The sequence below is a fragment of the Cuculus canorus genome, chromosome 5 (genome assembly GCF_017976375.1).
Source record: "Cuculus canorus isolate bCucCan1 chromosome 5, bCucCan1.pri, whole genome shotgun sequence".
Taxonomy (NCBI): Eukaryota; Metazoa; Chordata; class Aves; order Cuculiformes; family Cuculidae; genus Cuculus; species Cuculus canorus.
Genome location: NC_071405.1, coordinates 8047411 through 8074488, shown reverse-complemented (window position 1 = coordinate 8074488; position 27078 = coordinate 8047411). Strand labels below are relative to the sequence as shown.

General features: G+C 42.3%; 1 protein-coding gene across 3 annotated transcripts in view; it reads left to right on the top strand.

Annotated features, from left to right (window-relative positions):
- The window catches only part of RHOJ (ras homolog family member J), a 62387-nt gene extending 38351 nt beyond the window's left edge, over positions 1 to 24036 (top strand). Inside the window, exons 2-6 of one of the 3 annotated variants that reach the window (XR_008450017.1) lie at positions 7556 to 7614; positions 13016 to 13180; positions 14477 to 14572; positions 15753 to 16903; positions 21998 to 24036. Coding sequence is in view for 1 of the 3 variants with exons in the window: in XM_009564376.2 (XP_009562671.2) it covers positions 7556 to 7614; positions 13016 to 13180; positions 14477 to 14572; positions 15753 to 15899 (467 nt within the window). In the remaining 2 variants the exon portion in view is untranslated. Of the gene's footprint in view, positions 1 to 7555; positions 7615 to 13015; positions 13181 to 14476; positions 14573 to 15752; positions 21965 to 21997 lie in introns of those variants that run through there. The other 2 variants (XR_008450016.1, XM_009564376.2) reach the window with 2 other exon arrangements.
- The last annotated feature ends 3042 nt before the right edge of the window (positions 24037 to 27078 follow it).

Below are 27078 nucleotides of genomic sequence, written 5' to 3'. Positions count from 1 at the left end.
GGGATGACACGTAGAAATAGGAAAGTCCTGTTACCTCTGGCTAGATTGTTAATGAAACCATTGCTAGACTACATTGTCTAGTCCTAGCGACTGCTTGAAAAAGAATTTGGAAAAGAGCTATAAGAATGATACAAGAACAAAAGAATATGCCTTGTAGGAAGACACTAGATCAGCTATTTAGAGCAGAATAAATGATGCTATGAATCCTATCTGGCTTTTAAATCACAAAATGTCTGTGGCCTAAAGTCAAAACAGTGAATTCCTCATCACCTCATTAGACCAAGAGCTACACTAAGTGAAGTCAGCTGAATCCCCACCCTGGAGGCCTCTCTGTGCTCCCACTGTGGAGAGCAGACTGGAAATGTTTTTCAGATATAGTAAATATCAGATGGGCAGAAGTATTTGCTAGCAGAACGTAGATCTCATCCCTTGATGAGGTGACAGAAAATGGTGAAGTTTACACCGAGCCCCTGCTTGAAAAATGCTGCCTATTGGAGGTCTGTACAAGCTCATGGTAGATGGTTATAGGAGCAATTAAAGAAAGGCATTTAGTAAAATTTACAAGAAAAGTGAGGTATTTAGGCAAATTACATATCACATTGGCACACTTTTGATTTTCCTTTCAGAAAGAATACAGTTAAACTGCAAGATAAATCAGGTGGAAAATCAGTTTGGCTGTTATCAAGTCTTGTTTGTCATGAAGGAGGAAACGGGGGAACATGACATGAGTAATGTGACTCAGTTTCCTGGAGATGACCCTCACATGTGGAAGTGGAGAATGATCCTAGCTTGAGTCACAGGCAACTGGCAGATGTGGCTGACCCAGGGGTCCCATAACACCAGCTCTTATCTGCACTGAGTGTGGTGGCCATGCTCTTTTGTAGTATTGCATTCAGCCAAAGCAAAGGGAATATTTCCAAGAAGGAATGATACAAGGATGGGCTAGGGAGCTTGGACTAGATGATCTTTAAGGTCCCTTCCAACCAAAACAATTCTATGATAGTCTTCTAGCCAAAATGGTGAACAGTTGTAAGATCTCAATGGAGTTGATTGTCATTCCTGGCCTGAATGATGGAGACATGTCATTAAGGTCTTTCTTACTCTTTTTTTGACTGAATTCCATTTGGTGAATGCCAGACTGTAGCATCACTAAGGCTTTCATTTGCAAATTTCTGGAGTGTTCCCAGCTGCAGCTGTAGAAGTGTAACATCTCCTGAACACAGACTCACAACAACTAAAATAAGTCCCTCAGATACTGACCCAACCAAAACCGAAGCGGTGTGTGAGAAGTAAATCCCTGGCAATCCTATCCCTGCTTTCTTCACTTGGATCAGCCAAATAAAGATATTTGTGAACACACATACAACCCAAAATAGTATCCATAAATGCACCTAAAGTGTGCTTAGAAGGTGCTACAAAAACACGATGGCCACACTCTTTGTTTTCCTGTTGACTATTCGGAGCTGCTATTTTTTAAAGCTTGGGATATGTAGCTTCAGTTCAATTACTTAGATGCCTGACTGCTACAGGAACCAAAGAGTTTAGAGACCTAAATGTCATCGAGGCATGTTTGAATTTCAGTTCAGAGTTGGAACATAACAGGGATCCTCAGAATTAGTCATAGAGACCCTTATTTAGCAGCTATGCAGTATGAAAAGAAGACAATTTATAAACAAGACTTTTAAAAACACTCTTCTTCAAACAAACTCCTACAAAAACACTCCTGCCCTGCCCGGAGTAAGCCCCAGAGAGCAGCAGGCATCTGTGAAGAGGAGGGGGATTCCCAGCTCATTATGAATGCTTTCATAAAACTACATTCAGGAAGGAAGGAAAATGTTACCCAGTGAGTAAAAGTGTCATCGGTATCCCCAGGGATATCAGCTACTGGAGAACACACCACGTTCAGTATATCTATAACATCACTTAAGAGAAATTACTCTGAAATGTAGCAGAGGAAGGAACTTGGGGTCCCTGAGACACCCTGGCATTTGCTGCCACCCCCAGACAATGCAGTTGCTCTTCAAGATTCAGTCTGGAGTTGAGTCATGCCTTAATATGATTACCCTATTAGAGAGCAAGTGAAACCCCATGGGAAATCATTGACTGGTGGTCCCTTCTGAGGAGTTCAACCTCAAATCTGTGCTAAGGAAAACACAAAAAAAAAAACCCACAAAATAAGCTGTTAATTGCAGTAGATCTCTATTCTTTATACAAATTACTTTACAATTATTCTGATAAAGAACATAGAGTAAACTGGGAACAAATGGTTCTGGCATTACTGGAAATGTTCCAGTTTTATAGGTTGGTGTTGCACTGGATTTAAGGTATATTCACAAAGGAGAAGGGATATGAGCTTGTTAATATATGAAGATATATGTGGAGAAGGAGAATCCATTCTCGCCTCCCTGGGAGTTGCTCTAGTCCTCCGAGGTGACAGTCTCTTTGACTGAGTGTGGAGCAGTTCACTCATTATCTTGTCAATAAAGCCTATATTCCTTTGTGAATTTGAATCTTTCACCATTCTAAATGTCCTGGGCATGATTTGGGTGCCCCAAATCAAGGCAAAATATTTCACTCTACAATTGAATGTTCCATTCAACTAGAAACTGGAAAAATGCATACATGTGAGTATTTTATACATAAAACACGTGTGTGTGTGTGCACACATGCATAAGTATTTTGAGGACAAGAATATTGCTTAGCTTATTACTCATTGCTACCTTTCCCTCATTATTATATGATCTATATTTAACACCAACTGAAACCAGTTATAATTTCACGTAGAGCTTCACCTGACAAATAAGAAAGCAAATAAGAAGCAAAGAAGTTTGGCTTAAGTAGCACTGGGCATGAGCTGAAGCCAGGAGTTTAAAACACTACTGCTCCCTCTTCAGTGAGGCGTGTATGAACAAGCACATTTAGAAAGGACAAGAAACCTATAAAGCATGCATATAAAGACCTTACTATATAGAAATTAAAAATTTGGTCAAGTGTCTACCCATCTCTTAAAACAGTAAGAACCCAAAACTTCTATCTAAACTCCACTGCAGCTGACAAGAAACTTTTCTTTTGTCCATCTGATTTTACCCTCTTTCCCAGCTGGAAAGGAAGCATACACAGGCATTTCTATCTCCAGCAGGTCCACCAGAATAGCAGTTGTTCTTATACTAGTGGCCATTAGTCGTGTTAATTAATATGCATCTGGTACATATAATTATAGTGAACAAAACAATGCACAAGCTTAATAGTCTGAGCTTACTGACAAGGGCTGAAGATGGCCCTTGTGAAAGTTTGAGGCTTGACACTAATTTGCCCCAGAAAATGAGAATGCCTTCCCATCCAGGCAGGTGCTGCTATGTCTGCTTGCTGTCAGTCTCCTGGAATGTCTCTCCAAAGTAGCTGGACTTTTATTTGTTGGCAGGAAGGCACTAGAAGAAATAGATTACTTCTTTCATGTGGTATCACATTAGATGTTGTCTAAGCTATTGTGTATATTCTGACTAGTGGTTTCACAGTCATTTAGTTCTACAAGCACTTCTTCACAGGCATGGGAAAATTCCCCACGATGTGCACACCCACTCTCCTGAACCACACTTCAGAACGTCTGACCTATTGCATCCTTGTTTTGTGTCATACCAGAGACTTATGTGTTGCATTGTGCTATTAATCAAGCATAAGAGACTCTGGGAGGACAGCAGGCAATTTATGTCCCTTTTCCATCAGTGCCGACCATGAATATTGCTGCTGCGTGGCTCAAGGGCTCTTCCAAGAGTACAGTTCAGTTTTACACATCCTGGGATAAAACCATCCAGTGGTTTTAACTGCTCCATCGCATCATCTGATGCAACGCAGACTGGAGCCAAATGAGAGCCAGGACTGTGCAAGTATTCAGCTACATTTTATTCCAGCCCCTGCTGTACTTGGTGTTAAAGGCCATGCAGTTTCAGCACTTAATCAATATATCAGTAGAGCCAGTAAGTGGCAAGGAGAGTTTGCGTTCTTCTTGTTATTCCAAGACTGCTCATAAAGCTGAGTTCACAAGCCTGTAGGGGAGACTGCAGTACCTCCAGTAACTGTGAAGGAATTCCACATTGGTTTCCCATACAGGAAAAAGATAGTAACAGGGTAAGTAAAAGAAAACTGAGATAAAGCCAAAACTAAGGCCTACAAATCTAGCAGAGCAACCTCAGCTCATAAATACGACCTACCAAGTGGACACACTAAACTGCCTTTTGCCTGACAGAGGCAGACTAATAAACTCTCAGTATAAAAATACTGTGATGTTTTCACAGGCAAAAGCCATTTATTTTGACATCTGTTTTGCCTGTATGAAAGTGTAGTTGAAATTTCGGCATCAATACCTTAATCTAGATGTCACTGTGTCAAAAGCCAGTGATTATTTGAATTGTCAGTGTGAAATATTTGGTCCCCACTGCTTCGAGAGCCAAGGATCCAAAGGCAGCAGCTTGCCTGTTGTGGTGTTTTAGCCACGAAGGCAGTTTCGCTGGTGCGGTAGCTGTAACTTTAGAGAGGTAATGTGAACAGGAAGGGTATGTTCTGATGATGAGAATAGATTAGAACAACCAACAAAAAGAAAGAAAATACAAAGGCTGATGAGGAAAAGGGGGAGGGGAGGGAAGAAAAGAAAAAGATAAAAAGAAAAATTAAAAAGAAAAACTAAATAAAAAAAAAAAAAGACTGATGCCATGCAGACATTCACAGCAGGACCTATAGAGGCAGGGTGCTATAAGGAGAATTCAAATGTGATGTGCACACTGGGTAGACTCAGGGTGTATTTTTCCAAAAGCCCTGCATTTCTTAACCCTTGTGTATGTGAAGAGTAACGGCAGGAGACTCCCAACCTCTTTATTCCCCATCCTAGTGGTCACCAAGAGCCAAAGCAAACTTTACAAACTATCAATAAATATTCAATATGTGGCTACACAAACCTGTTGCAAAATATCCACCATGACTTCATGGACTGCAGAGCACAGGTAATATTTCAGGAGCTCTTCCAGCATATCCTTCTGGCAAAGTGCAGCACACCAGAGACGGACTGTAGATCTGTCCAAAAAAAAGCTTATCTCCAAATCATATTAACTGCTGGAACAAGACAGCAATTTATATCTGCACCGGGGCTTTCTGTCAGTGTGGTTGTGTCAGTCAGATGCCACCAAGACATGGGCCAGAAAAGTTTCACAGCAGCCTGAGCCCCAACAGAGTAAACCTCAGCGTGACTTTCAAGTTTTTAAAACACTGAAGACCTGAGCTGATCTTTTGTAAACAGGACCCAACAGCGTTTGCCTGTGCTCAGTGCTATCCAGCACTGGAGGCAAAGCTGATTAACTATGTCAGTACTGACATATGGCAAATGCCTCTTCATTTCCTCAGACATGTTAGATCACCTGCAGCTCCGCGCACCCCATGGCCACATAGTTGTCATATGAACATCACATTTTAGAGGTGCTCTGCAGACTCCATACAAATTCAGACAAGGACTGACAGTGCAACTGATGGTCGTCTGCACTCCCAAATACCACTTTGTCCAGATGAGCACTGCATGGATAATGTGCTGCAGCTGGAAAATTGCCCTCAGCTGAGGGGAACATCTTCCCACAGCCCGTCCTAAAGCAGAGTAAAATCAGCAGAATAGGTCTGGCTCCTGCACTTCTTGGCGCAGAGGCAGGTTGAAGGCTGGCCAAGGTTGCACTGGAAAAAGCACATATCTCCCAGCTGCCTCTGCTAAATGTGCAGGACCCGTGAGTCTCACTGCTTCTGAGAAGGGACCCAATAGAAGCCAGCACATTGTCAATATGCTTCGTACCTCTGCTGGGGCATGTTGAGATTCCCTACATCACAAAAAAAAAAAATTAAAACCAGGCAGGTTTTGTTTATTTGTTTGGTGGTTTTTTTAGTTTATTCATCTGGGCACCTGGGCAGTCTCCTGTCTGCATTGGTATGCATCTCCCCGCTCAGGTACCTCTCCCCTGGGCTCTTCCACTCACGAACATCCATGCTCAACAGCTAGTCATGTTTCGAGTTCCTCTGGGAACTGCCCTGTAAATAAGCTATCTCCTGAACTTGGGAGCAGGAGTAGGGCTCTCAGCACCTTTCCCATCTCCTCTTTCCCCTCCTGTACATCATAAGGCAGCCCCAACAGCAGGTGAGTGCAGCCCATCCTGCTCTCATCAGCAAGTCCCATCCTTGTTGAGACCTTGTACTTCCAGGATGTCAGTTTTGTTCTCTTTATATGCTGGCAAAATTACCGTGTCACTTTGCAAGCAAGTAGAGCTGCTGAATAATCAGTCTGTCCAGACACAGAGACTTCAAGACTAAGAGATTTCAAACAGGACACTGTTCCCCGCTGCAGGAGTTAACTTCTATAAACCTGTAGGTGCTTTTCTCTTACAAATGTCTTATCACTTTGAAAAAAACCCCAAGAACCTATGTGGCGTTTTCAAGCCTCTTCTTTGCCAAAAGCAACTATTAATCTTTCTCAGCCATTGTTAATTGCAAATTGTGATCAGCCAATGGGCACCAGTCTTGGCCTCATCCCACCAAAGCCATAGCTCTGTGTTCATTCCAGCCATTTGCTTTCATGCTTAAAAAAGTAATATAAACAGACTACGAGAATACCATTATTTTAAACAATTTTCCTGATAAATAATTAAAGACTTCCTGTTGAATAATGGGTGGAATTAGATGCCCCCTCTTACTTTCCAGCTGAGTAGAAATCAATTAAGCAGGTTAACTGGTTAAATAAATTAATATGAATCATACCCTTGATAGAAAATAACTGATTACAGAGATCAGCTAATAACAAGGTTCATTCAAAGGTAATGAGAAAACAAGTTTCATCAATGTCAAAGGACTCAAAACGAAGTTCGAAGTGAATTCTACTAAAGGAGTAAATGTGCTGAGTGCTGTCAATAAATTAAGCCATATTTTCCTGCATTTTCAACAGAATCTGTTCAATATCCCTGCAAATATTCATGGTCCTCTTCCTCGCCATCCTTTGAGAGCCTCACATATTAAGCACTGCCACTTGACCTGTGATTGCACGACACAGGATAGGACAGGTTGCCGAAGAGGCAGTGCACCTCCATTGAGATCCACCAACATCAGCCACTGCTGGAACAAATGAAATAATAAAAGAACTTTCTCAATGATCCATGACAAACCTACCCCAATGCTCATGGTCGGAAGGCATGACTTCTGTGATTTCAAGTCCTAGCATCTCATAGTGGTCAGCTAGTTGTTACAGAGATGGAAGCAAATGTGCTCTGGTCTCTGGATCCCTGATGGCAGCAGTGTGTAAAGCTCATCTTTCTTGGCCAATTGTGAAGAAATAAGAACTTGGCATGAAACATATGCTTCTGTTGTAACTATAAGTTGACTTCCGTTTGGGTTGAATAGATGTACTTGGGTTCGGATGCATATTGTAAGATATATGCTAATGCATTAGCATAGGGTCTATTGGATTTTTTGATTGAAATACATTGAAAAGAGGCCACTACCTTGTGCATAAACAACACTTCCTGTTTCTCTTTTCCAGTAACTGTGACTGTGGGAGGACAACAACACTTGCTGGGACTTTATGACACAGCCGGGCAGGTAAATTACTGCAAAACAGTTATCATTTTCCTTTCTTGTGGTTTGTTTGTTATTACCATATACTGAGGTTTGTTGCTCCCACTTGGAGCTTGGGGGATAGGGGGTTAAGGAATGCGGTTTACAAGTATTAACAATCAGTTGTGAGTTGTAATGGTTGAATTGCCTTTTTGCTTTCTACATAAAGCTTTCATTCTGGTTCAGCAAGAAAACACACACAAATACACTCATCCCTAAGGCTGAGTCTTGTCTAAGCAAAAATCTAATGCCTAATTAGGCTGTTCAGCATCCTGTATATCCACCTCCTACTGCAAATATGGCATTTCATATAAAGTCAATTTTTTCTTACATGTACCACATGGTGCCATTGAAGATGCACGGAAGAATTCTCATTTACAATATCAGAAAATTAATATAGTACAGCAGCAGTCTATCATCAGCTGTTGAATTTTAAATGGTAACCCAGTCAGATTTGCATTCATCCCACCATCCTTCTCCCAGGACAAGGATATCCATTACAGTGGAATTGGTTCCTCAACTTAACTTACACATACTTTTACTGTTTCCACTGTCCACAGTCTGTTACAGTGTGCTTGCCCTAGAAGTTGGCCAAAGAGCTCTGGTCTATGGGCTGATTTCACCTCCTGGAAAACAGAGGAAAGTATCGCTCACTGCCTTGCTCTGCTAGTAGAAGGGCAGAAAATGATGCAAGGAGCAACACATTTTCATGATGAAATTCCCCTTTCCTACATCCAAATGCCAGTGACAGACAGAATAGAGGAAGGACCGCAATCTGCACAGAAACCTTGCAGGAAATCACCTGACAATAGGGGAAGGAGCAGGTCCCGGGTCGCTCCCAGCCTGGGAAAGCTGGAGAACCCAAGTCCACCAGCTCCTTCAATCAGAGCTGGTATTGGAGGCAGCAAGAAAGAAAAGCAGCTTTGGGAACCTGCTCTTCTCTCTGGGACTCAACAGCTCTGGATGCTGGGCTTCGCTTTCGGGTGCACTTCTTGGTTGTGCTCTTTTTGACCATGACTGACTGCTACAAAATATTGTATAAACAATACAGAAGGAGACCACCCTGTCTGCAGAAGGCCACTTATTATAGACTATACAGCAGTGTGCAGAAATCAAAAACAACAACAGGATAGTCTCCAGTAAAACCTGCACTTAGTAGGAGTGCGGCTTTTATACTTTGGGTTTCACTTTTTTCATTTTATTCCTATTGTGTGTCTGTAGGCAGCAATGGTTGCTTCCTAGCTAGCTTGGTGTCACTTACAGTTCACCCAACTTTTCTATTCACGTGGCGCAAACAGACCATCCAAAAGCCAGTCCCAATAACAGTACCACAGTCTTTGTCCCGTGCTCAATGCACGCTCAGTTTTCTGTTCTGCACTCATAAACGCAGAGCTTGGAGCATGTCTGTCCCAACCCAGCAGCACTGCGAGCCTTTGCAAAAGAGACTGGAGCTATATTCAGTTCTCAGTCAGATTTTACCCAATGCCTTAATATCTCTACGTGGTTTGTACAGCTGACAGTTACACCTGCCACCCATATTCTCAACTACATATCCTCTTATTTGTCTTCCTGAGCCAGAAGAAACAGTAATCTGTCTCTCTGACAAGCTTCACCCTTCCATTTATTCCTCCACAATTATTTTGCTGTCTTCTGCTTCAAATTGGCTAGAGCACCACTTGCCTCGAAGCACCATTTCCAACCACCAAGCTTATTTCTCTTCCAGACCGTGGTCCAGAGGATGTGGCCAGCTACTCAAAATTTAGAGCGTGAATCACTTTTTAATAACTAGTTTGTATCTCCATGGAGGCTTCCCACGTGCTCAAGCTATAAGGACACATCATCTGGGTTGTTTCTTACCTCCTTCTTGAGTTGTGTGGCTTTCAAAGGCATCGGTGTGAAGTCATAGGCAAAAATAGCACTTGACATTAGGATGCTATAAAACATATGCTAATGAAATAACAATTGGAAAATGTACTTCTGCAGCAGGACCCTCTGTCAGCCTGAAGGAAGAGCTGGCAGGGACCCCAGATCTGGGCTATCTGGTTTTCTGCATCTTTGGAACAAACAATCTCAGGAGTTATAAATAATGGTCTTTTTTCCACTGAGATGGACTCAAGTGCAACGTTGTTTAACAGGCTGACGTGGCAGGGAGCATACATGAGATCAGCACAGAGGCAACATAAAAAAAAAAAAAACAAATTTTGCTGTACTTTCTGGGCCAAAGCAGTGCAAGGATGCTGGTGGCAAGAGACGGAGTAGGGAGCAACACTGGTCGATGTTTCTTGGCCCCAGCAAGTTGTAGGCACGTAACTCGGCAAAGCCACATCTGGTGCTAGCAGTTCCATGCCAAACCAGTGGCCAGGCAGTGTAACTGGGAAGCCTTGCATTTGCTAAACAGCAGGCAGCAAAATGCAAGCGAGAGCCAGGAAAACTAATGATCCACTACAGCCCTAACCCAAGAAGACTCATGTCCCTTCCCAAGTTCCACTATCACTAGCAGCAGCACCTCTGGGTGTGCTCCATAGCTATGCGAATGTCCAGTCTCTTTTTTATACTATTTATTTACTTGACTTCAACCATCTCTGAATCAGAAATTATCCTGTTGCATCATATCTCATAATGTTCCATTGCAAAGTTTTATAGCCTTCTCCTGCAGAGAAGCGTGAAGAGAGATGGGATTGTCCGAGGAGGGCAGAAGGCTTCTGCCAGCGCTCAGATGTAAGCATATACAGGAGCCCTGATCATCTTTTACCCATGACAGATGTGCCTGTCCTCTAACGTGGTCATGCAAATTCCCTTGTGCCCTGACAGGAGACGAGACCTCTGCTACGTGATGCATGATTGACCCTCCTTACAGCTTATATTATGCTCTGTGCTGCTAACACAAATCAGCAACATTCCTCCTGAAAATGGATTTTCTAGGAGCTCTGGAAAGCAAAACAAACTGAAATGCACACTCCTGTAGCTGTCACCGCCAGGCAAAGTGCTTGTGGCTCTTAGTTTGTAATTTTAATGGTACAGTAAGTTCCAGCCCCTCCAAATATGCACGTCTGGAATATTGAAACTGGTTATATTTAGCCAGTTTCTTTCCAAAACTCCTAAATCACGGTTCCTCAAGGGCTTGCTGCCACCACGTGGCTGGTTTGGGAGGCTGATTTGCTGCCGTTTAACTGGAAACAGAAAAGGAAATCTTTGCCAAGCACCTCACATCAGCCCATGTTGGCTGTGGCGAAAACATATCTGCTTTCAGAGAAGTCATCAGATTTGAAGGTCTGGGTTAAAATAGCGTCCCATCATCAGGCAGGATTCAGGCCAAGCCACCCACAGCGTCCACATAAAACTTAGCTGTATCTATAGCGCAATTTCTCCTTTGATCCCATTATGCTGGGGCTTATTTTGTCTCTGTCAATTCATCCGTGGAAGCTCATCTCCAGAGCCTCATATAAGTCTCCTCTCACTGATTTTGCTTCTTCTTGGCCTGTATCTCTGATGTCCCCAAAAGTGTCTCTGAGTTTGCTTTCCTCCCATTCCTTGAACATGGAGAATCCTCTCTTTCTTGGACTGATATGTCCAAATGTCTCTGAGTTTTCTTTCCTCCCATTCCTTGAACATGAAGAATCCTCTCTTTCTTGGACTGATATATCCAAACACCTTCTCTTGCAGTGTAAATACTTCTTCACACCAATACTTTCTGTGATACTGGAAAAACATGTCAGTTGACAACTACTCTGCATTAGGCCAAATACTGTGACTTTGATGATGGAGGTGGTAACTGGGAATTTGCTCTTCGTGTCGAAGTGGGATTGGGACAACGAACATGCTGTTAGACAGAACAAAACATTTTGTTTGTGGTTTAGGATATTTCTTTAAAGTTCTTTTTAATGAGAGAGAGCTAAATTTGGCCCCATACTTCCTTTCAGAATAAATAATTAAGAGATATTTTTTTTGTAAGAAAAGTTTGGAGCAGACTATTTTTGCATATTCCATTAGTATTTTTTTTTGAAACTAACATCAATTCAGAAGCAGTCTGGGTCATATTATCGCTGCATATTCGGTGAAAAAAAAGACTTTGGAAAGAAGATTTACTGGTCTCAGCTCATAATTAAGCCCTTTCATTTGTTGACCCAACCAAAGCAAGACAGAAGCAAGGCTGAATGAAGACACCATCTGATCGGTACACACAATGATAGAGTTCTGCATCAGTTTCTCCTGTAGGACAGAGAGCAGCTTGCATTGCTTCTGCCCGTAATGTGCATTTTTCCATCCTCAAATAAATGTTCTCAAGCCTGAGCAGCAGCTCCTGGATACGTTTTTCTTTTTTCCTTCTCATCAAGTTATAAGCTATTTCATTATCTGGAAAGCAGAACTGCACCCATTGAAGTTTCAGACAATTATAACCAAAAAAAAGACTGTACTGCATAGATTTGAGGCTTGCCTTGAATGCAGAAACTATGAACTAAAGACCTAGGTCTCAGTGAAGCTTGAGAGCAATATGTACTATCACTACTCACACTCCAACTTTATGTTCCTATCCCGCTTTTTTTAATTCTGTCAGTTTTCAGAAGAGGTGTATCCCCTCTAGAAGAATCTGGGTATTTACACTGAATTTTCTAACAGGCTTCATTGAAAAACACCTACCAGACACAGCTACTGATGCTCTCACTACCAGAAAGAGACAATCTATCCCTTTCACATGACTTGCAAAACCTCTTCTTGCTCTAGAGAGAAAACATCTCTCCTTTCCCAGTCCAGGACCTGTGGAAACGTTAAATTTCGCACTCCCCTGTGATTTATCCAGGTTCCATGGGCTGAGTTTGACCTGCTTTGTGCTTTTAAGATAAGTGTATTGTGCTGACTGACACATTGCCACGTACCATAGATGAATGCAACAGCACTGACTAGACTGGAGACCCGTAATTTTTGTATATGGTCACGTCTATAATGCCTACTGGGGAACAGAAAGTCCATAATATTAACAGAAAAGACCCTAGAGGTGTGTGTCATCAGCAAATGTTAGCTAGCAGTGACATTCAAATAATACTTCCTAGAATGGTATCACGTTGCCAGAGGGCTTAAGCTGGTACATGCAGCCTCAAGATCAATTTTTATTACATCACCAGTGATGGCTGTTGTTTAGTATTACCCTCTACACAAGTATCATCATGGATAATACACACACAAATAAAATGTGTTAGGACTTCTGCATAAAGATGCTGACAAAACAGCACTCTTTGTCCACAAGACGTGACTCACAACTCAGTGTCTCCCTAGAGGCTATGACTATGCATGAGCATGGAGGGAGAGCGTTGAACAGTTCATGATGTGATGACCCCATCTGCAGTTATCTCCTGCCTCATAACGCGTTTGCTGTTCTACCCCCTGGCAGGAGGACTACAACCAGCTGAGACCCCTGTCCTACCCCAACACAGATGTGTTCTTGATCTGTTTCTCGGTGGTGAACCCTGCCTCGTACCACAACGTCCAGGAGGAGTGGGTGCCTGAGCTGAAAGTCTGCATGCCCAACGTGCCTTACGTCCTCATAGGAACACAGGTAATGCTCCTCCAGGACCCTGCCAGGCATTGCAGGGCTCTTCAGAGCAAGGGTACTCTTACTCCAACCCAGGGGTGGCTGGAGGCTGAGCTCTTTGGAAAAGTTTCCTATTTAATTTCTTATGTGAATTGTTGCCAGACTTTCCCATTAGAGGAAAACTCGAGGGGTGTGAGTGGAAACCAAAATGCAGATGTCCCCTCATGCTAGTTACGACTGGCAAAATTCATCCCATCTTTTTACTCAAACATTAATGTGGCAACAAAACATAAATATCTATAGGGAGAACAGATTTCTGACAGGCCTTTAGTGAGGGGAAAAAATCCATCAAAGTCCATGGTTAGAAGCAGAAGCTAAACTTCAAACTAAATTTTAAGAATGGGAATAATTAAGCAAATTATTTACTTAGAGACATGGGAAGGAAATAGCTTCCCTCAAGCTTTACATCAACACTGTAATTAGTGACTCAACATCCTGCTTGTGTTACAGTGGTTGTTAGAGTAAACAATCAATCCACTTTATTTTGGCCTTAAAATCTGTGAATCTATCAATCAAATAAAAATGCCTTAAATATGAGTTTGCTTCCAGGACACAGAATAACTAGAGACTGTATAAAGTAGGAATTCGAGGCTGGAGAAACACTGGACGGTAACCTAAGCCAAGTCAGAGAAACAGATCAATCTCATGAAAACCAAAATCTTCATGCCATAGGAAAGTCCAATTGTTCAAATGTTGGCTTTTTTATTCACTCTGGAATAGTCTAAACCATCCATTTTTAAATAGAAGTATTACCCTTTGGATTGCACACTGAAAATGGATGGGTTTGAAATGCCAGAATGCTTCACTTTGATGTTTTCCATGTAAATAAAGGATTTTGTTTCCAGTCAGTCATACTGAGCTGCGTCTGTCTCTGCCTGTCGGGGTGTTTTATGGGTAATGTAGTGAAGGGCTGCAGCAGCCTCCCCTTACAACGTGGCTCAGGCTCCTACCAACGCCTTCCAAGACGTGTTGTGAAAGCCATTGAGAACTGCATGTTCCCTGTACCACAGCTGTCTGAGCTGTGGCCCAATAAACCACCAGTGAGAATGAATTGATACTAAACAGAAAGAAAAAAAAAAAAGAAAAAGAGGGGGGAAAAAATGAAAATACATGCTAGTAATTGTTGAAGTATCATTTGGGGCTGGGAGGACAGGTGCCCTTATACAGGGACATGATTGTAGGGTTATAAAGCTACAAAGATCTTTCTCAAGAATTACAACAAAGTGGTACTGAGCACAAGGTTTGTGTATTTTCTATTAGATTGATCTGCGAGATGATCCCAAAACTTTGGCTCGGCTGCTTTACATGAAGGAGAAACCACTCACCTATGAGCACGGAGTGAAGCTAGCAAAAGAGGTAATAGCTTTTTCTGAGGTCTCATTAAATTGATTGATTAAAGCTTTCCATTGAGTTTATTTCATTCAAGGTGAACTCCTCTGGGGCCCATTTCTTGGTCCCAGCCAGAGATTAAAGCCTCTGTTCAAGTGGGCTGGAGCTAGGCACGGACTGGGGCTCTTGAGCCTGCAGTTTTGCAACACCCAGTTGAGCTCTAAGCAAAGTTGCAATGTACACAGGGCAGCAGGTGGCGAATGGGCAGCAAAACAGATTTTACTGCCTACTTTACCTAAGTCAAGTGTTTCTTGTTCAGGCTTCTGTCAGGAACTGCTTGTGGCAAACTCTCTGCAGCCACCTCCTTCCAAACTCATTCCTATCCCTTACAAAAGCACAGACAACGTGATTTTCACACCTATCCATCACTGCTCAAGCAGGAGAGAAGGATCTCCCAAAGTTTCTATGCTATTGCACTTTTCTCCAGGGAAGGTAGGGGGGATAAAAACCTTTCCCAAGCCCTGAAATTTAGGCATCAGCTGTTTCTGCTTTCAGGTGCTGTTACAGACTCTGGCCCCCTAAGGCCAGAGAAAGCATCCATTAGCAGAATGAGCTGAGTAAGAAACAAGGTCACTGAATGAGCTGAGCCAGCTTTCCCAGGCCACCATGAGTCTTTGTATTACACCAGCACACCCAGGAGACTCCTATCTCAAGATGATGCTTCCCATTTCCCACAAGCCAGCTGAAAGCCCCCTCCCAGCTAGCAGGTCCTTGGCATTGCAGGAGGCAGGACACAGAAATGATAGGTCAGGAGAGAAAAGCCAAGTATAGGGGGAGCTCCACCAAAAATCCAGCACATCCTTGAAGCCCCTCAGCTGCACAGACATGAGGCCAAGCTCCTGTTCCAGCACCGGAACGTTGGTGCAGCTCCCCCCTCTTTCTGCAGGGAATTCCTGCTCCCCATTAGCCCCATGTGGTAAGATAGTGGTGTTGATTCTCATCCCTGATTCCTCACTTAGGATGACCACCTGAACTTGTCCCTTAGTTGCATAGGCAGCCTAAGACAAAACAGAGTGAAGACCAGAACCCCTTTTCTAAAAGTCTGGGCTTCCCTTTGTGGCAGGACAAATGTGCACACAGAGTGACGCTGGGACAGGGTCACTCTCTCCCAGCAATGAGTACTCATGTTTTCTCCCCTTTCTTTCAGATAGGAGCACAGTGCTATCTTGAATGCTCAGCCCTCACACAGAAAGGCCTTAAGACCGTCTTCGATGAAGCAATCCTGACCATTTTCCACCCCAAGAAGAAGAAGCAGCATTGTGCAAAGTGTCACAGATGCTGCACCCTCGTGTGAAGTCGCTCGGAAAGAAAAATGAGATGAGTTCAATGAAACTAAGCAGGTTAGAAAGGCAATGAAGATCACATGCAACTGAAATGAGGAGCATGACCAGAAAGGGGTCCTTCTTACCCAAATATAGGAGCCCTCTGTTCTTTGAAACCTCCAAGCTGTATCACTCTAGGCCAACTCATGTCTATGTGCTTTCCTAACCCTCCAGAGTTGTATGTAGCCTGTTCCCACTACTGCAAACTGCACTGCACGGACAGAAAACGGGATGCCTGCTCCTGCTTGACTCCTCACCTTAGGAATAAGGTGAAGGTGCTGTGTGGAAAAACAAAGAACTAAAGGTGGTAAAATAGACAAGAGAAACTCCATTTGTGGCCTTAAGCAAGAATTGATCAAAATTAGGAAATTGCAATCCTTAGGAATTGAATCTGAACAGATCGAAAGAGCATGGAGATCTGTAGAAGTCTATTATGTAAGATATACACTATAGGTAGGATGTACTTTTAAATTACATTTCTTTTATAAGACTTGCTAGTTCAGGATATATCTTCATTTGTGTAAACCACATGGAAGAAAAAATGGAGTGATTCCAATTTCTTTTTACTTAATAGCAAAACTTCACAGCAGCGGGATGTTGCTGCACCCAGGCTATCAAAATGGATCAACATTTACCTCCAGACTTAAAGAATGTTCTTATAACAAAAAAATGCAAGTAACTATTACTGCAGGGGAATGTTCAGGCTGAGCCACGTTTCCATAAGCTCGGAAAGGAAGAACAGAATTGTAGCCTTAATGTACTGAAACAAAAAAGTTCTGCCACCAAAGATTATTGCCCTTGACATGAAATAGCAGCATGGAACAATCTCCCTTCCAAACTGAGAACATGAATGAGACATTGCCATGGCAACTGAAAATATACTTTATAGATCAGCTGGATTTCTACATCTCACCCAGAAGATAAAAATAGCAAAAACCAAAAAGCCAAAGGTCATACTGGCTTCAAGTTCTCTAAGGTAATCTAACAGCCTGAAGATGTTTTTTGTTAATGGAGTATCTCATGTAAAAAACCTTATCAAAGAGGATCTGTAAACGTGTTGATTTATTGTAGTGTCCCTCCTCCAATCCATTACTTCTTTCTTTGCTCTTGTTTTTTGCTCTTCATTACTGTGAGTGCTGTTCAAGTTGCAGTACAGCTGCAGTCCTCAGGAATGAACTTTCACGTGAGTGTCAGGTGACGGGCTGCAGTCTATAGCACAGAGATGGGAAGTCCAGACCTCAAGGGAAAGGAAGCTGTCTGTTAGCTCTTTGCTCTTGGAGAAAAAAAAAAATGTGCCTTTTCAATAAAGCCTCTTCAGGAAGCTGTACTTTTGCACATCACAGCAACACCAATGCTCAGAGGTGGACTCAAATTATATCTTGTTACTTCCACCTCTCTTCGGGTACCTTGGCAATGCCATGGGACTACCTTGTTATGGATTTCATTCCTCAAGCAGAAAATCACAGAGCCAGCAAATACGAATTCCCAGGCCTCTGTTGTAATTCCTTGCAAAAGCAGTGTCTGTAGTCAGCATTTCCAGAAGTGCTGGGAGTGAGCACGGCACAACCGTGCAGTCTCCCAGCCCCGGGACGTGTGCCCTGCAGTCCCCCACACCCCAGGGGACCGCCAGCTCATTGCTCTCCAGAAGCACGGTACTGTGCTCAATACCCACAGCAACCAGAAAAACCCTTGTGGTTAGTTGTGAATTAAAGACCCAGTGTTACTTGGAGCGATTAGCAACTTCAGTAGGACTATAGGAACTGCACTGTTGGTGCAGAGAAGGGAACAAGCATGATGCGGTGCCCAATCCTGCAGTCACTGAGCGTCATGGATCCAAGCTCTTCCTTTAGCACAAATACAATTTAGTATGGGCACCTACAGAAGCCACATCTGGCACCCCAAAACGTTTCCAGGTAGAAATCAAGAATTATCTTTGAGAAAAGCGACCGAGTTTGAGGCAGATGCATTGTTAACGTTACCCAGCTGGCTTTCACTCACCATCCCTTTCGTGCTGCACGCAAGCACAGATGAAAACAAAGTTGTGCTAAATCAAAGACCAACAAAAGAAAGATTTCCTCACTGCTGGCATTCTTTGTGCATATTTTGTATCTGGTTTTGTTATGTACCAACAATTTGCTTCAAATGGACTGGCTGATAAAGCACAGCTCAGAGCGAGGATGCTGCTGAAAGTCTGATGAAGGAGTTCGTGTTGTACTATAGAGGCTGTGTTGCCATCCCCAGGCAGAGCAGTGAGTAATCACACAGCTGGGACACTGGCAGTCAGCTGAACTGTAACGTGTAAAGAGATAGTAGGGAACATCAGGAAAACTAGACGTGGATTAAATAAATAAATATTTATGTAACATTTGTTGGCTTACAACACGAGCAGAAGTTCACTGAAGCCAAAAAAAGGCTTACAACAGACGTTACAGAAAATTGGAGCTTCACTATGCTGCCATTTACTTCAGTGGAAATAAAATAGGATGATTGCTTTGTTTTAGCTCATATACGTTGCTATAGAGCTCTAGCCTATATAAAAGTCTCTGGTTAAAAGAAGTGCAGTCTGGTTTTGCTGAAGCTCAATGCAAACACTTAGGTTGGAGCTGCCAGATATTCTTTGAGCTTCACAAAACATAGAAGAAATAGAAATCCAGACTGACAGTTGTGTTTATCATAAAATAATGAGCACACTGGAAAAGTGCAATATAGCATTCCCAGCATTCATTAGATAAAGCCAGCAAATTACTTTTGGTTTTTGTGCTACCAAGTGCCAAGGGTGTCTACTAATACTAATGAAATGGCATAGGATAGGCACATAATATCAAAAATCAAATGGGAAGTTGTAGCACTAATGTAACTGCAGTGGTTTGAGGAAAATTAACTGAAAAACATATGGTGATGTAGAAGATAAAATGCTACTGTCATAGAAATACATAATTATGGATTGGATCAGGTTTATCTATTCCAACCCCACTGCAATGAGCAGCGACATCTTTAACTCAGTCAAGTTGCAAGTTACTCTGAGTTGCTCAGAGCTTCATCTGCCTGACCTTGAATGTTGCCAGGGATGGGGCATCTTCCTTGTCTCTGGGTAACTTGTGCCTGTGCCTCAACACACTCATTGTAAAAAAAATATTCCTTATAACCAGTCTAATTCTATCATCTTTTAGTTTAAAAACTTTACCCCTTGTCCTACTGCAACAATAATGTCATAACGTATTAAACTGCAGCACCCTGCACAAATCACTGCACAGCAAAAGCAGATAGAAAGGTGTTAATAGGTGTACAAAAAATAAAGTTAAGACTAACCAGGATTTTATTTGCACTTACAAAACCAAGCACATCAATATTGTGAGGCACTCAAAATTTCAAGTTTTTCATGTTGATTGTGACCAAGCTTTGACATCTGAGAGCTGCAAAGGAGGGATAATGGTCACAGACCACTGAGAAACGGCCTCGGCGCTCCTTTTATTTTTAATTTCTCTTCCAACAAAAATAAATGTTTTAAAAATAGTCATAGTTAGTGCATGTCCCATAAACATTATTCCTGTGTGAGGTTATGTACACACACCTATGCAATGTGGCACTCGGATCTGCCCTGTTACGCCATTATTTTGGGGAGGCAGGAACAGCACAGGCCAATAAGCTTCAGAAAGGGATTGTAGGCAGATGTAAAGAGTCTCATTGACTCTCTGGCATGTCTTACCTAGAGCCTTTTCTAAAAGCCAACAGATGGTGTGTGAACAGGCAGCAAAGCTTATTTTCAGAAATATCAAAACACCAGACACAGTGCAAGCACAGGCAGAAGGCAACAGATATAAACTTGAAGTTATTTTCAGGCATCATTATTAACAAGAAAAGAAAATCAATAAATGATTGCCAGGTGAAAGGAGATGGGTTTTCTTGCTGTAAGACAAGATAGATAGAAGTCAGACGCTGATTTCACCTTCAAAGGAATGCAGTTAGGAGAGTCATAAAGGCTATAAACCAACCCAGGAACCTATTTGACAATGTCCTCTTAATGCAACTGATATCAAAACCTTTCCAGGCAGAGCTGCCTTTGCTAATAGTCTGCTATCATTTCAAAAGCTCTCACAGCTTACAAGAAATCTGCTAGACCCTGAAAAACCCTTCTTCTTTGTCCTCTTCTGAAACCTTAATGTTCTACCAGGTGTGGTTAACCTGAAGATGTAGTTTCAAATTGAGATCCCAAAGGGTTTTCATGCAAAATCCAGCAAGGAGATAGTAGAGACATTAGGTATTAAGGGGATACAACACATTGGAGAGATGGTATCCCATTAAAATAACCTACAGATGTCACTGCCCTTCAGAGCACTTTTAAAACACCAGGCCAGTGGAACTGCACAGTCCTGTGCTATATCACTTCAGCATGATCTCAAGGAGGTTCCACAAAGATTGCCACATTTTGTCCTCCCAGAGTTCAGGAGAAGCTGGGAAGAATGCAGAAATGATGATACGACCCCACATGGGTCCATACAGGAGTATTTTTTCAAATTGTATAAAATTTATGTATTTATTTCCTCTAGGAAAAGGAATTCCACCTGGTTGTCCCATGGGCCAGATGCTCCCAGACCTTTTCTCTCTACTCTGTAAATATCTACTGTTATAGTAGTATGCATCTTACAACAAATAACAAATTACAAGCTCTTGTCTTGCACTGCCTTGAATGAGCTGGTGGAAACTGCAGAATTCGTTCAGAGTCCAGCATGACAAACAAAACAATCATTTTGGCAACTGTCATTGATATTTCTCACCTTTTTTCTCTTTTAAATCACTGCTTCAGTTCAAAATAAACCCAGACTTAAATATAGCACTGCATCTTAACATGTAATGAAGATATTCCAAATACTTTTATCAAGGGGTCAGATTTTGGCAGACTTCCTTACACTGATGAGCATCTTGCTGCATAAGGAATTACCTCCAACTTCTTCATGTCTTGTTCAAATCCCAATGATATTGCTCATGTAAATGAGGGAGTCTGAATATGGTCATTAGTGACCTGCACTTGCAGTTATTGTATAACAAAATGTCTTCTAGCTGCTCTAGTCTTGGTGGCCTGTGTACCTCAAAAAGCAGGGATTTCCCATTCCCCGTATCATGTACAAATCACTTGGTGTCCTGTAATGCTCAGCACCATAAGCTGTTTGGTATCTGCCATCTCTAAGGAAGCGTGGTAAAGAAGAATCAAGAAAAGAGTTGGGAAAGGAGACAAGCCTTGAGCATTCTGCTACAGAAACTGAGCAGGACTCTCCCAGAAACAATCACTGCAACGCAACTCTAGGCAAGTGCCCAAAAACCCACCCTGACGCTGGGAAAATCTCTGTAGCAAACAGAGAGCAACGGAGAACAAACATTTCACTACCAGTGACTGCTGTTGACAAGGATATGCAGGCAGCAAGCTGTTAAGATCCCATCCAAGATGTTGTCCCAAGACTCCAGAGATCTGATCTGAGAACCTTTTATAGAGGCTTGGAAAAGGCTGCAGAAGCTCTTGCAAATTATTTCTGTCACTGCCTCCCTCATTACACCCAACCTTATAGGCAGCAAGCAATACAGTGGCCAATTATGCTGCTGATATATGTGTCTAGCAGATGTATTTTCATCATGTGAGTTGCCACGTCCTTAGAAAAATGTCCCTCTAATTCTGACATGAAAGATGCCTGTTTGCTTACGTAGCTTACTTACAGTCCATGACCTTTTCTGTAGCTTTTTTTCCCTCAGTGGAACAGCAAATACCTCTTGATTCACTGTACTGAAGCTTCATCTGGATTAAAAATAAATTGCAATGGCATCAATCTGTCTCAACCCAGGTTTGTTTAAAAGCACATTTGCATTCTCCAGCAAAGCACTCAACATATGCTTATGCTGGCTTGGGGACCATTTGCTCTTTGCTCAATCAATAGGTAGAATACGGGAATCCAGCTGAACATGCCTTCCTCCCTGTCTTTTCCTTTTCCCGAAGAGGATTCATGATGTGTTTTTTCTCAGTTAAAAAAAAAACCAAAAAACAAACAACCTGGAAATAACAGAGCATTTCCTTGTTTCACAGCTCAAAAAGGACTCGAGGAGCTGGGACAGGAGGTGAGCATGGAGTGACGTATGTCAGATAATTCCAGACACGTTTGAGCTCTATGTAAAAATGAAGACAAATCTCTACTATAAATGTTTATTTTCCTCTTAGTGAATAAAGACGGTCTGAAAGCAGGAAAAAGCCTTCCACTGGTTTCGGTAGTGGCTTTTGATCTCAGTTGTCTTCACCTATCAAAACAAAACACAAATACAAGTATTTCTGCAACAAAAAGCTGTGACAAAAACACTGATTAAAAGCAATGAATGCAATGGGAATGTGGCGCCTACACCTCTGCTTCAGAGGAGATCTGCAAAATGAGGGCCCAGAGCCACAGTCAGTCAGTTTAACGCTAAAACTTCAATTTAATTTTAAGATGCTAAGGCGATGCCCAAAACTAGGATAAAAACATCTTCAAATTCTTTCTCCTTTGTCTCATTCAAAGCGTTCAGAAACATGTGAACACAAATACATTTTCCTAGGCAGTTACACAAACTCCACCAGAACAGCAAAGAGTCAGAACCTCATTGCAAGAGGAAAATGACCTCACAAACTCATTTGATCAAAAAGCAACAGGCAAGAATCATTCCAATTGCTATCAAAGGTGAAAAATCCCTTTAGCTTTGAAAATATGTTTACGAAAATAACACTGAGCATGATCCCTACCCCTCTTTCCAGAATGTGCAGACCATAATGCACTGTTTGGCTGCTTCTTCTAACCATAATTTTAGGGTGGGATTTTTAAAGATGCTCTATGTTGGCTTGATTTCAATGAAGACAGTGGAAAAATTCAACGGGGTCCACATATGACTAATGTGGAAACTATCTGAGAGTCTTTACATTTCCTCGTTTTCTGCCCTTTATTGTAGCTGACAAAGCTTTGAGCACATAGATACGCTGAGCCAGGTCCAAGAATCTTTTACACCTTTTGGCTGCTGGTTGCAGACTCCTGAGAGAAGTTAAGCATCTGGAGACTTTGTTAATATAATCTTTAGGCTGATCTTTGGATACTGGATTTTTGACTCCTGATTTCAACAACTGCTGAGGCTGAAGATAAAAGTTATTACATTGACAATTTAATATTCAAGAAATATGGGTATATTTGCTGAGTATGATATTGTACTCATTGCTGTCACTTAATATCATTACATCCCAGGGGAAGCATTCAGGATGGCAGATTTAATTTTGCTTTTGGTATTGCCAAAGTATTGCCAGCAAGTATGGTGTGAGCCCATCAGAAAGGATCAGAGGTGCCCCCCTGAAGTCATATCGCGATACCTGGTGCTCAGCAGCACCTTGAGACTGGGAGTGATCCAAAGAAGGATGTAAGGAAGGGCAGAGAGATGAACCTGAAGCGTCCTTGCATGCAAAGACAACTAAATGCAGTTTAACCTGTTATGATGTTGATATATTTGTCAAGTTCAAGCATTTCACTGCAATGAGAGTGTCTGCTCCCCTGAGAAGACAAAGACAAGAAAATGTCTTTCCTTTCTTTTTTCATTGTACTTCAGCAATACTTAAAGAGTGCAACAAGTTATTCTAATTGAGGTTTTTTGTGAAACAGGCATAATGACCTTGGCACATATCAGGACCTAACACATCATCAGTCAGTTCTTCGCAGGTTAAGAAGAAGAGTCACTTATTTTGCTTGATGTGAGCAACTGAATTTTTCTCTCTTGCAAGTTGCTGTGTGCAATATCATGGGAAAACCAAAGGATGAGTACTAGAACATTAAGTTTGACTTTTGAGTGGTATGTCTTTTAGCAAATATTAACCAAATCTTCAAAATTCATGTCAAAGCAATAAAATTCCAAACCAAGGAAATTAAATTTTCCAACAATTATGTTTTGCTTATTTTAAAAACCATGTAAACAATATTAGGTTCCTATTTACAACACATGATTCTGTACTCTTTTGCTTATCCTCTTTTAAACATGTAATTATTGTATATTGTAACTGCACATTAATATCGTCTATTGTACATAGTTTATTTTAACAAAATAAATGTTTTGCTAAGTGTTTTGACAGCATCACTTTGAGGGTCTGGTGCTGTGTTTATTTTCCCAGATACTGAAGGTACACCTTTGCAGGACAATTCAGGTAGGAAGAAAACCATACAAACGTGCAGGGCTGCTTTTGGATCGTTCGGGAACTGCCTGCATCTTCCAGTGTCCCCAGCAGAAACTCAAACAGGAGGTGGCACCACAGAGGTCTGCTCATCTTGGGCATGTTTCTCTTGCAAAACTGCTGCTTAACCAAATCCTCTGCAGCCTGGAAATGTGGGAAGGTGGAGATGTGGGGTATGCAGGTCTGGCTCCCTGCAGACGTTCAACCTTCAGCTTACTCTGGAACTGGACTATCCCTCAATAACGGCCATGGAGCTATTTAGTCTTCCATCCTCCACCAATACTAAAGTAATCGGTTGCTCTTCTTCATTTTACTAAGGGCTACTTGACATTACAGTCTGTGGTCTCTGCTGAGCTATCTCAGCACCATAAAAGGATTTTTTTTCTCCCTTAAGTGACTATTTAAAGCACTTTGGAGAGAAGCCAGCATGCAGCAGCCTAGCAAGCACTGGAGCTCTCTTGGTAAGGTAGCTAGGAAAAGTATAAGCCCAATGCTAGGAGTTTTGAGGGGAGTTTGTTAGTTCCTGACAAATCTAACACAAAAGTAACAAAACTCTCCAACAAATCCTTACTGGTGTAAAGAAGATGATGAACTTTGTAACCTTCAGTCCAACAGACAGGGCAGAGAGAGTCAGGAGAGAGAGTTAAATGCTTAAAGGGTTGAAGAAGGTACATGAGGAAAGACAGCTGGGCTGGAACCAAGAATATGACTGGCCTCAATCTTCCAGGGATTCAGTGCAGAGACATGGCTCTTACTTTAAAAAATACTAAAACTTAAATTTAAAAAAAAAAAGAAAGATATTGCCCTTATTACCCAGCTTTTTAATTACATTGATTTCAAGACCAGAAGCAATCCCATTGACCATCTAGTCTCATCTTCAAATTAAGACTGTAAATCCCATCATTCCTGAACAATGTCCCTAATAATGATTGAGTTAAAGCAAGTTTCACCAGAGAACGGCTCTTTTCATGTTCCTGCAGCTTGTGAATCTCAGCAGGCTTAACCAGGCCCTGCGTGGGGCACTTACTTGCAGAGCAATGGCAGAGGGTGGTGACCTTTCTTCCTAACAAAAAGGCACTGCAGCCCAAATCCCTGGCTGCTCTAAATGGATACATCCCCAGAAAAGTCATGACAATTCAAGATGGCATAACATGTGGTTGATTTACCTGCCCCTGGAGGAAGCTGGTATTATCTGTTTGAGGGCAGGAAGGCTCTGCAGAGGGATCTGGACAGGTTGGATCAATCGGCCAAGGGCAGCTATATATATGAGGTTCAACAAGGATAAATGTCAGGTCCTGCAGTAGGGTCACAACCCCACACAATGTTACAGCACGGGAATGAGAGGAGCTGAACTTTAAGACCCAGTGGACTTTTGGAATCACCATATAACGGGAGCGTATCATCAAAAATCAAAGCACTGCACAACTATGACTATTGCTGTTAAAATTAGAAGAGTGACAACAAACCTGAGAAACCAAAGTGCTGTACAAGGGACAGACGTGGCTCATCACAAGGTACTTTGCAGCCTGTACACTCCAAAACACACAAGGGAGAAAAAAAAATCAGTTGTGTCATCACTCCCAGTGTCCAGAAGGGAAACTGAGGCACAAAGAAATCCACTGATTTGCGCCTCCACACCTCGCATGTTTATGGTAGATCTAAGAGCCATGTACAGTCCAGAAGTTGCAGAGTCATCTGTACCTCCTCCTTTCTGTGCAGGCAGATGTTGCCACCTCCCTTCTTACAGAAAGCTCTTTACTGCAGCACATATTTCCAGCAGGGGCTGCAGAACTGTGAATGGTTCAACACTGAGGCTTTGTGAAGGAGCTTCTCTCTTGCTCCTTGCTTTGCAAGTACAGTTCTCTTGGAGAAGTCAAGTTCCCCCTATACAGGTAGAGCAAAATTTCTTTCACTTGTCTTTAGGGTAGCGAAAGTCATGCCCGATTAAATGTGTAGTGTCAAACGATGCTTTTGAGAGGTCCACATTGCGGTCCATGAGGATTTTAATCTGGTGCTGATGGGTAGTGTTCAGGTGAAGGGAATAATCGATGTGCTACAAAAAAGCAGTAAGGGTTTTCATGGGAGAGACAATACGTCAGCCTCTGTGATAAACACTTGTGCAAACTCGTGCACCTAAGGCGGAAGGGATGTTTAACTGCTTTGGACAAGTGGAATGGTAAGATTTAAGTCTGTGTCTTTAAGGTGCATTAAAATGCCCCCAGGGAGATAAAGGTGGCCTGGGAAGGGGCTATCCTCATGCTAAATGTGGGCTATTTTGACTGCCTGCAGGTTCTGAACAGGACATACCATCCCAGCTGCAGCATAATGATGTGAAAGCCAGAAGACCTGGTTGCAAGTATCAAAATGGGTGGGAATTCAACAGAAAAGAGATCCAGCAGTGTAAGAACTTCTGGGGAAAGCCCCAGATTTTCAATTACCAGAAGCAGGAATGAAGTTGGCTCTTTGAACCTCACAGTGCCTAGTTATGAGAACTCTGCAAGGGTGGACGAAGAGGGGTGTGCACCAGTCAAATAGGTTGATGGGCTCTGGAGCTTGCTGTACTTTTGCCACTGACAGCACATCCACAGCGTCTCTATCCACTTTTGTTCTCCCACTTAAAAGACCGTCTCGAAGTGTTAGCTTGGTCTCAGCCCACACATCCTTCCCACTCTTCCTCTTCCGCTTCCCAGTCTGTCTGCTACTACATCAGTCAAAACCCTCCTTCACACCCTGCAGTGTTTTCTTCTGAATACTTGCTGAGGTTTCTACTGTCTCTGGGTACAGCCTGTATTTCCTGTTGGCTGCAAAGGAAGGAATTCTGCTGCTTTCTAACCCTGCTTCTAATCCTGACACTATAGCACAGCCAGACTCCATGGAAGAAATCCAGCAGAGGAAATGACCTCACATCAGCATCAAGGAGATGCTTTGCAGGTGTT